This window comes from Pteropus alecto, unplaced genomic scaffold (assembly GCF_000325575.1).
Source record: "Pteropus alecto unplaced genomic scaffold, ASM32557v1 scaffold123, whole genome shotgun sequence".
Taxonomy (NCBI): domain Eukaryota; kingdom Metazoa; phylum Chordata; class Mammalia; order Chiroptera; family Pteropodidae; genus Pteropus; species Pteropus alecto.
This window is the reverse complement of record NW_006433950.1, coordinates 6,819,229-6,829,887: the sequence shown is the minus strand read 5'-3', so window position 1 is coordinate 6,829,887 and position 10,659 is coordinate 6,819,229. Positions and strand designations below refer to the sequence as shown.

The window sequence follows — 10,659 nt, the reverse complement described above, 5'->3', positions numbered from 1 at the left end:
TGGCCGGGCAGCCGGAGCAGAAATGCACTGAGCAGGGTCCGTAGTGAGGCCATCGAGTTCGTGGCGGCTGGCAGACCAGACACAGAACAAGAGTGGACCCCACCAAGGAGCTTCCTGTCCAGGCAGTGCCAAGACAGGGCACGTGATTGAGGTGAAATGTGCCTGAGAGTGACTCTGGGGACACCCAGCTGGTGCCGTTTCAGTATCTCCTGGGTCTCTGCCCTTAATGGCCAGACAGTCCCCCTTAGAGCTTGCTTTGCACGTCCAGCTACCACCTGCCCCCTGCCTGTCCCCGGCCCCTTCAACCCATTTCATGTCCCCATAGGCCTTGGCACCCCGTGGGGCATTGGTGACCATTTGTCATCCCTCGTGGTGGTGGTGGTGGGGGAACTCAGCAACGTGGTCTTGGACCCCCCTGGAGAACTCGAATGTTCCTCAAATTCAGACTGACTTTCTCTGGGGGCATCCAGCGCCTCAGACCCATTTCTCCCGGGGCCACGTCCCAAATTAGGCTCCAGTGGGGCCGAGTCCCTGGGGACAAGGAACAGCCTTAGGGTTGTGCCCGCCTGAGGGTCTGCAGGGCCTTTGCTGGGCTTGGGAGAGGTCAGCGGCAGCTCTGGGTTAGCACGGCTCGAGCCCTTCGTGCCTGTCCCGGGCAGGGCCATCGTGCCCGGCCACCTCCCTCTGCCTTTCGGCAGCCTCGTCCACCCGTGTGGAGAGACCTCCCCCGTGAGGGTCTCTGATCCGTTCCCCTGGGAGCTAGAGCAGGCGAGGAGAGGCAGGGGCACAGAGCGGTTTGATTTGGGGGAAAGGCTGGCGGTGCAGGGAGTGGGGAGCAAGCAGGCAGGACGGGGCAGGCGGTGACGGGGCAGGCGGCAAAGGGTCCGGCTGGGCACCGGCGGGTAGTAGAGCGCGGCGGGGCCCACTCGTAGGCCACGTGTCTGCCCACGCGGGCCAAGGTGCCGTGTGGCCCAGCAGCCCGAGGCGGCGCGTGAGACGGGGGGAGGCGGGAGGCCTCCTCCGGAAGTGACCGGGGTCAGAGGGGAAGGGGAAGCCTGTGGTCTTGTGCTACCTGCCGACCCCTGCCACGTCACTCCCGAGTCAACTGGTCATAACACATGTGGATCGAAGGGTCCGTTTCCCACCACGCCCAGGACTGTGTCCTAGGAAGGGCCAAACCCAGTCACACCCTGGTGTTTCCCCTCCGCTCCGGCCAGACCCCTGCGGAGCTGGCCCCTGGCGGCTGCTCCCTGAGTCCCTGGAGCTACGCGGGCCTCTGGGAGGCGTGCGGCTCCCGCTGGCACAGGCCGCCGTGACACCCACCTGTGTATTCAGGAAAGCAGATGGTCAGAGGCGACTTCTTGATCTTCTCACCAAAGAGATCTTTCTTGTTGAGGAAGAGGATGATGGAGGTATCAATGAAGAACTTGTTGTTGCAGATGGAGTCGAAGAGCATGAGCGACTCGTGCATGCGGTTCTGCGGCCGCAGTCGGGGCGGGGAGAGCGAGACCGACAGCCGGAGGGAGACACGGACACGGGGAGAGAGAGGAGAGAATTAGGTTTGAGAGAGAGAGAGGAACCGGGCTGCTCAGCGGCCCGGGAGGGGCTCCTGTGGCCCTGCGGCGGCTCCGAAGGCTGCTGGGCGGGCAGCGCTGCCCGGTCACAGCACAGGGCTTCCCGCTCCGCGTCCAGAGCCATCTACGCGCCTCGCCTCAGGCCGCTGGCAGAGACTGGGCTGGGGACCCGCCCCTGCTCCCTGGGTACGGCTGGGCTGCGGTGATTTGGACTCTCCCCACTGCAAGGTCCCCAGCCACAGGAGGGTCTCCTTGCCCGTGTGTGTGGGTGTGTGTGGTGTGTGTGTGTGTGTGTGTGTGTGGTGGGTGGGGTGTGTTGAGCCCGGGAGCTGGGCTTTGGCCCTTCCTGTCCAGACCTTTCCTCCAGGGCTCAGTCTGCGGGTGAGGGGTGTCCTCTGGGAGCGATGAGGGCCTCCGGCCCCCTCCTGGGATCTGAGGGAAATCATGCCAGGCGCACCCTCAGGGGGCTGCGACTCGGGGGAGAAGCCCCTGCCCATGCTGCCAGCAGCAGTGCTTGGGGGGCTGGCCACCCCTGCGCTAGCTGGCTCAAACCCAGCCAGGTCTGACCCTGCGGCGAGTTTGAAGCGAAGCGGACGTGAAGTAGTGCCTCGCACACAAAAGCCCCCTCAGCGCATGGCTGCCCGGGCGAGGCCTGACTTGTTCCACTGTGGGACGCCAGGCACACGAGCTCGGGTCATGCTTCCTGGCAGTGCGGGGGGGCGGGTCTCTCTGTGAACGGACCCCTTTCTGCACCAGAAGGTGGCTTCAGGAAATGCGCCTCCCTGGGGGAAGGGTCAGCCAGCCATTTTCCCCAAGAACCCCGTCAGCCCCAGGAGTGCGTCCCCCCGAGACCCAGCTCCGTGCGTCTACGGCTCAAGCCGGGAAATGATTCCCGGCCACTCAGAGACTGAACCAAACCAGAGGGATGAGCGGAGAACAGGTGTGGGCATCACCGAGACGGACCCAGCCCCGGGGACCAGCAGGCGCCAGGAGCTTGTTCGGCGCCATGGCCGACTTCCTCTGCCAGAGCGGGCGGGCGAGGACGACGAAGGTGAAGTGACCGCCACCGGTCACAGAGCCTCTCTCTGCACCCTGCCCTTCGCCTGCCTGGCGTCATTAACCCACCCGCCCGTAGCGGGCGATGAGCGGCGGGGACTTGCACCTGGCCCGGCGCCAGGCCTGAGTGAGCTTCTGCGGCAGAACGGGTTTCCCCGGTCACCACGAGTGCTCAGTCTGTGGCCATCGGGGTCACGACGGGCTCTGCGTGTCTTCAGTCACCTCGCCCATGACCACAGCACACCAGTGACCTGTCAGGGCATCAGCCCCAAACCCTTGTTCTTGTGGGGGCACGGTTTCACTCCTTCCTCTAGGATCTGCAGGAAATGCCATCGTTCCTTTATTCTGCTAAACAAAACTCAGCAAAGTCATGTGATCTTATCACCCGCCTACAGCCTCGACCAGGGGATTTCACTTCCAGCTCCCCCAAAAGTCTGCCTGTCGTGTGCACCATCTTATTCAGGGAGGAGCGAGACTCTTGCCCGATGCCATCGTGACGACGGAGCCTGGGGCTGGGAACACTCAGGCTCGCTGGGCCACCTATGAGGGCAAAGTAGAGATGCTCCGAGACCCAAACGCCCAACAGGAAAAGGCCTCCCACCACACAGAGCCATGTCATCCCACAGCAGCTCACCCAGAGCTAGAATCCCGCAGCCAGAGGCCAGCTCCCAGCTCCCCTGCTCGCCCATGCCAAGCACTGCTTTAGTCTACAGACAGTGGGGGATGCGGTGGGGACATAAGCCTGGGGCACTCCCGGGACCACGAGGGGACCCCAGGGTGACCTGAGCTGAGAGCGAGGCCACTGAGCTTAGGTCTGGGGGAAACATCCAGGCCCAAGCCCCACAGTTCCACCCTGCACAGCCTCTTCCCACCAGCTCCGATGGGATGTGCGTGCGAGGCCCTCTGCCGGGCTGCGGCGGGGCTGCGGACGGCCAGCACGGGCTCCTGCTCTCCGAGAGCTCACAGTCTAGTTAGGGAGAGACAAGCGCGCACATTAAAAAGGTCTGCACTCCTGGGAGTGGCATAGCGCAGGTGGGGGAGGGGGGAGGGAGGGAGCAGAGGTCACACCACAAGGTCAGACTGGTTTTGTGGGGAGGAGCGAGCCTGGAAAGAAGGGCCGATGCCAGAGATGCAGGGAGGGCGTGGGGAGGGGAGCTGGTGCAGGGATGGGCCGCCGGCACTGAGACCCCCTCCACGCCCTGCAGGCCTGACTGCCATCCTTCCCCACGCGGGTTGGAGCCCGTCGCCAAGGAACCGAGCGCACAGCTTGTCCTCACACGCTTCCCTGGGGAAAACAGATGCCGGAATAAGTCAAAGTGGGAGACGTCGAAGAAGCCGGGGGGCACTGCCGGCCAGCAGCTGCCCACCTTCCTGTCCCCCTCCACTTGTCCCAGGTAGCAGCGGAGCCTAGAGCTGCAGGCAAGGTGTGTGCCAGCACCGCCAAGGACAGGGACGCGGGCTCACATGGGACAGACGAGCCCCTGCCCTCGTGACCATCTTGAGAGCTGGGCAGGGTGGCCTGTCTCCCAAATCCAAATCCGCCTGCCCCCGTGGGGTGTGCCCCTTCCACCAGGCAGCCTGCCTTCCCGGCCCCAGGACGGAGCGGGGGTGAGGCACGGCCACACGTGAGGACACGTGCCACGGGGGCCACACCTGGTCGGAGCCCTTTGGGCCCTGACACAACACACCACACTCACGCTAGAGAAGGCTGGGACTTTTTATTAACGGTAGGGAACTAATAAATACATTATGGCAGCCAATAAATTATTACAATAACTAGAGATTTATTAAACCAACGAGTCACTCTACTTACAAAATTACAGTTAATGTGGGGTGGGTGGCGGCAGTGGGGTTGGCAGGGGGGGCTTTTGCACCTAAGAAGGGTTTGCTAGGGAGGGAGAAGGCGCCCAAGCCCACCCCCGCCTGGGAGGGGGAGGGGAGCAGAGTGGCAGCAGCAGAGCGGGGAGGAGGCCGGGAGGGCAGAGGGCACGTGTAGCGGGAGCCCAGCGAGGGGCTGGGGCAGAACCCGGATGCGGAGAGGGAACAGAGGGGAGGGCCTGGCTGTGCGGGGAGGCAGTGGGAATCCAGGGGCCTTCGTCTGGCTGGGCCGGGATCTGGAGCCCCGGAGCCCCTGGAAGGAAAGCCCCACTACGCTCTCTGGGCAAGGTGGCTCACGACTTGCCTCGCTGGGGGGTGGGAAGTGGGGTGCCTGGCCCCCAACACAGGGCAGCGGCTCACACCTCGGCCCCGTTCTCTAGTCTGGCTGTTGTGTCCCGTCTCACTGCTCTGGGCTTCTGGGGGAACTGTCTGTGGGTGCTTGCCTCCGGCACCCCAGACTGAGTCTCTGGCAGCCACAGAGCCGGAGCCTCAGGCCTTAACTCTTGGGAACTGCCAGGTGGTGCCTGAGGCTTCCAGAAGGCGCAGAGAAGAGCAAAGGCAGCCAGAGAGGCTTTGCCCGCCAGGCTCCTCACAAAGCGGGCTGGACGGGCCACCACCTGGTCTGGAGGAAGGAGTGAGGCCCAGACTGCCCACCAAGAGGGCTGGAGGGTACGTGGGGTCAGACCAGGGGGAAAGGGGACGGGATCAGGGAGGAGGCAGCCGCTGGGGGAGCAGTGGGGTAAGTAAGCCCCCCACTCTCTGCCGCGGGTCTCATCCTGGCAGAAAGGAAGGGCCTGGGTGAGATGACTCCTGGGCCTTCCCTGCGGGGGTTATACACAGCCCGGTTATGGGGCTCCAGGTGGGGAAGGCACTGTGGCTGCTGCCTGCCTCGGGGGAGGCCTATTGGTGCTCAGCACGGGCGTGTCCCCACTGCCCACCCTTGGGGCACGGAGCTAGGCTGAGAGGCTGAGCTGCCTCCTGACACCAGGTAATGTTGGTGACCCTCTCTGCCTGGGCTCTGCTGGGGCCAGAGCGGGGAAGAGAGGGCCAGGGCGCTGGGCATCTACAGCCTGCAAGGGAGGCGGCCACGAAACCCAGGATGCCGAAGCTGTTGGCGAGGGGCCCAGAGCTGTGCCCTCTGCTCAGGGCGGGGGCAGGGCACACTCCGTCCTCAGGCCAGAGGCTCAACAGAGCCCCTCCGTGGGCCTCGTGTACTGCCCCCTCCAGCCAGGCCAGAGGGCCTTGGCGACCTCTCTCAGCTCTCCAGGCAAAGGCCAACACCTGGCTCTTGTGGACGCATTTGGTTCTGGGCACAGAACTTGCCCACAGGCACCGGGGTGGCAGGCACAATTTTCATGGGTTTGGCACAGATGCTCCTTCTAGAATTCATTTTCCTCTTGGCCTGCTAAATCTGAGCCAGTCAGAGAGTTTAAGCCTGGCCCCAAACACAGGGCCACTGTGGTGAAGAGACCCGCCACGTCCAGTCACTCACAGCATCTCCCCGCCCCCCACGCACGACGGAGCCAAAACACATCTGACCCCCTCTGTCGCTCCCCCCACGGTGGAGCTGCCGGTGACAACGTGAATGGGCGACGCAGTGGACACGAGAGAGTTTCCCTCTGGACACCCTGTCTTCAGGGCTCACACCCAACAGCCAAGGACCCCAGGCCCGAGTTGGGGGGCGGGGCGAGAACAGCCCGACAGAGCGACAGAGCATCTGAGAGAGAAAAAGTCGCCCAGGGGACAGAAGGCAGGAAGGCCCCAGGCACCCCCAACCCCCCCCATGCTGCTGCTGGGGAGGGGCACGGCCTGCGGTCCCGACCCCTGCCCAGAGCTCTGGTTGCTGTGAGCGACGGGGAGCCCTGGGCCCAGACGGCCAGCGACTTCCGCCTTCAGGATGATGGCCTTAGACGTGCGGCTTGGCCAGCGTCCCCCTTCTTGTCGGCTGTTTTCGAGTTTGGGGTTCACAGGTCACCCAGGGTGGCGACACCAGGAAATAACGGCTAAGTCTTCAGTGTTGGCACCGGTCTGACTGGCTCTGGCTGCTCATGACAGCACGTTGGGACCACTGGCTCCAGGGGCGTTTTCTGTCCCAACCCGGCAACTGGTACGAGGTGTAGCGCACAAGGTGAATGAAGCCAGTGGCCTTGGGCTGGCGGGGTGGCTTCTGCAGCCTGGCTGCTTCGTGATTTCCCGTAAGGCCGGCGCAGCAGGAGGGAGCCTGGCCAGGGAGGGGCTCACCCAGTGGCACCCGCCCCTGCAGGCATTTGGCACAGTGCTCTGGGTCTCCCGTGCTCCACCCAGAGCTCCGGGTCTGCTGGGACCAGGAAGCCCAGAGTCGTTGGCATAGCTCTGGGGCCGTCAGGGGACAGCACTGGAAGCCCAGGGGTCCTGCCTGGCCCTGGGACTGAGCAGAGCCCAGAGTGGAGGCTGGAAGAGCCGAGGGCTTGAGGAGGGGGCCAGAGACCTCTCTGGGGTGGCCTCTCTCCTCCCACGGCACATCTGGTTCCCTAGGCAGAGCCTGCCACACAAGCACACTGGGTGCGCCCGAGGTATCGGCTGGTGGCATCAGCCGACTGGAGGTGCTCGGGAGTGAGAGAGAGGAGTATTGACTGCCTGAGGGCAGCCGGAGTCATCAAAAGCCACTCCACACCTTTCTGCGCAAGGGTCTCTGCAACGAAGCCCCTCAAAGCGGTCCTAGGACTCTTTCCAGAGGGGGTCTGGGTACGTGTCTGAGCCACCTGGGCCCCTGGTAGCACGCCCTTCAGGGTGGTGGTCTCGTCCGTCTGCCCTCTCCCGCCCCGGGGGCTCGCAGAACACCAAGGGTTGTGGGCAAACTCACTGGTTTCTCCACCAAGAGCGAAGGAAGCCGGGGTCCTGGCCTCGGGGGCCATGTCTGCATCCCACTCCCCGAGCTTCCCCAACTACAGACCCCCAGCCCAGCTCAGAGCCCCTGCTAGCCTCTGCCAGGGTGAGCTGGATTTACTGTGAATTCGAGAAGGAAAAGCATGTCTACTCACATCTGGAGCAGCTGCCTGAGGCCCCACTGCGGTTGGCACAGGAGCTGCTGCCCCGCTGCCTCCCCTCCCCCGCTGCCCGCCACCTCTTCCTTGAGCCCTGTCCAGACACTCTCACCACTGACCACGTGTCTTTGCAACAAGCCAGTCTCAGAAGCATTTCCAGACCTACCAGGAGTCGGGATGGGCGCTCCCCAGGAGGGCAACGGGGAGCCCCAGCGGTGTGCAAGGAAGGGCGCCCCAGAGGGGGGTGCTCGCCAAGGCCTGAGCCCTCAGTCCCAGGCGCAGGTGGCCTGGCCCCACCCCGGCTTTTGGTGACAGGGCTGCCCCAGACCGGAGAGAACCCAGGAAAAGCCGAGCAGCGGCTCCTGCTGCCCCCGCCCCTGCCAGCACCCTGCCCCAGGGCCACCCCACCACCTACACCACCCCGGGAGACAGGAGAAGGCCTTGGGACTTTGAGTACGAGTCACCAAGTGTAGGGCAGCGTGCCCATTCTGGGCCAAAGGGCGGCCGTGGCCCCCACACCCTCTCCCTCGGATAAAACACTCAGAGATGGAGCAGAGGCCCGTGAGCGCAGGTGGGCGGTGAGTGGCCCATGTCAGGCGTGGAGCAGGCCCTCAGCGGCCTGCCGGCCCTGTTACCACGTGCTGATGCCTGGGGTGGGGCGGCCCGGCCGGGCGTTCCCTGCGCCCGGCTTCTCCTCAGCCGCGGGGCTTCTTTGTCCAGTGCAGAGAATGGCGGAAAGTGGTTGAGAGGGGCCGGAACTGTTTCCAGTGGGTGGGGGCGGCGGGCCGGGTGGGGTGCTGGGCGGCCGGGAGAGAGGCCGGGGCTCAGTAGAGGCCGCAGCCCCGCAGGTTTTTGGCGATGATGACGTCTGTCACGGCGTCAAAGACAAATTGGATGTTGTTGGTGTCGGTGGCACAGGTGACGTGGGTGTAGATCTCCTTGTGGGCTGACTTGTTCTTGCTCTCGTACTGGGCCTGGATGTAAGCCACGGCTTCTGTGAAGGCGCTGGGGCCTGCGGGAGAGACCAGGACGGGAGCGGGTGACGGGCGCGCGTGAGGCCAGGCCGCGACGACCGCTCAGTGACAGCCCTGAAGGGAGACCCTCGTGGGGTGGGGGACACTGGATAGTGGGTCACAAAGTCAAGTCGGTGGTCCACATCCAGTTTAAAAACAATGAAGAAAACAAAATGCCAAACCTCAGCATGCCTCACCTGCGTTAAGGGCGAGCACCATTTTCCTTTAATACATGTACCTGACCAGTGACGCGAACGTCCTTGCCTACTGCGGGTTCTGCTCCAGGAAGTCTGAACCAGCCCCTGGCTGACGGACACTTGCACAGGTCCTGTCCTGTCTGTGATCCCTTAGAGTAGCCCAAGAGGTCACCTCCCTAGGCCACTGCTGGGCAAAGCAGGTCGAAACTGTGGCGTCCGTGAGCCACCCTGACCTCCTCCTTCCCCGCCTCACCCCTCGCCTTTCTCAGGCTCACCATCAGGGGGCTAAGCACGGTCTGGCCCGCTGACTTGTCACCTTCCCCAGGGTGTGCCAGGCTGCTCTGCTCTTGGCTGAGCCCAGAGACTTTCTAGGGGAGCAGCTGGTGTTTGGGAGCAGCAGAACAGGGCTCTGGCTTTGCGTGGAAGCCACAGGCTCCAGGCATTGGGGCCCAGGCATGGGCAGAGCTGCCACGACCCACAGTGGGCGGCAGAGAACGGGGCTGGATTTCAGAGGCACAGCGCTGAGCTGCAATGACTGCCGTGTGGACTGGAAGCCTGGGCCCCTCGGGCCTTCAGGGTCTGCCAGACCACAGCTCTTTCCTAAATCTGGGCTGGAGGTGAGGGATGGGACCCACAGGTAATCACTCAGGCCTCGTCAGCCTCAAACCAGCTTTGGTGACTGACCTACTCTGCCTGCTTTTGTCAACTAGGGCGGATCCACAGGCCTCTAACTTATAGAGGAGGCTGACAGCTGAACGTGAGGGTTGCCGAGTCACCCCGTCCCCCAAACTCTGGCTGCACACTGCTAGGGGCCTGGCTTATGGGGCAGCTGGCCTGATTTTGAGGAAGGGGGAGACACACTGAGCTGCGCCTTGTCTGGCCCCAAGTCAGAGGGAAGTGGGGTCAGCCTGGGAGCTGTCTGTCTTGTTGGGACTGTCTGCTCTTTTGCTCTCCAGGCTGGGGTGCCGGTCAGGCTGGGGATGCCCACTCACTTCTCTGACCAGGCCCTGGCCACCTGGGAGAGCCGCGGGGCACTTGGGGTGCTCCATGGGGGCCTGGTCAGGCCTTCTTCCTTGGCTGCCCGCCCGCCCCATGGACACGCTAACAGAGGTGGCCTTCGGTTTGGTGCTGGGTTCTCCGCAGCTCAGTCCAGAGCATCTGCAGAGCACGGCTCAGCGGGGCTGAGCTTTGGGAAGGGGGCCCTGCTCCCTCGGGGCGTCTGGTGGCCAGAAGCTCAGTGCCGTCCCCTGCCATCCCAGTGGCAGGTGGGGAGTCTCTACCTGTGTATTCAGGAAAGCAGAGGGTCAGCGGGGACTTCTTGATCTTCTCCTCGAAGATATCCTTCTTGTTAAGAAACAGGATGATGGACGTGTCTGTGAACCACTTGTTGTTGCAGATGCTGTCGAACAGCTTCAGGGACTCGTGCATGCGGTTCTGTAACAGAGCGGAGGGGCCGGTGAGGGCAGGCGGGGCCCAGGGCCCCCCCCCGCCGAGGGAAGGCCCCCCAACGCGGCCGAACGCACCACCGGGGGACGGAGACGGGAGGACCCACAAGGACAAACGGGACGTGGTCTCCGCTTCATTCCACACGCAGGCAGGGTGGGGCGGAGCCAGGCGGGCCGGGTGGGGAATGCTGCCCCCTGCCCCCAGAGAAGGCTGACCCACGCTGGGGGCAGCGAGGTCACCGGAGGGGCTCCAGCTCACAGAGAAGACATGCACCATGCACTCGGGGCGCGGGCCGCCCCGCCATCCAACACGTCTACACGGAACCGGGGGCCATGCAGATCTCGGTACCGGGGTCGCGTTCGGATTTGCCAGCGGGGGTGGGAGATGCACGCATTCAGCCGGGGGACATTAACCGAGGACTCAGAGATCCTCGAATTAATCCAGAGTTGGAAGCAGACGCCCGGGGGACAGC

The 10,659-nt window shown here is 64.0% G+C and overlaps 1 protein-coding gene across 2 annotated transcripts in view; it reads right to left on the bottom strand.

The window, feature by feature from the left end:
* GNAO1 (G protein subunit alpha o1) overlaps positions 1-10,659 on the bottom strand; it is a 141,026-nt gene that overhangs the window by 3,464 nt on the left and 126,903 nt on the right. Inside the window, exons 7-8 of one of the 2 annotated variants that reach the window (XM_006908763.3) lie at positions 10,022-10,175; positions 7,965-8,543 (exon numbers count right to left, since the gene is read on the bottom strand). In XM_006908763.3, the coding sequence (XP_006908825.1) occupies positions 8,356-8,543; positions 10,022-10,175 (342 nt within the window). In that variant the 3' untranslated portion in view covers positions 7,965-8,355. Of the gene's footprint in view, positions 1-1,323; positions 1,478-7,964; positions 8,544-10,021; positions 10,176-10,659 lie in introns of those variants that run through there. The other variant, XM_006908762.3, reaches the window with a different exon arrangement.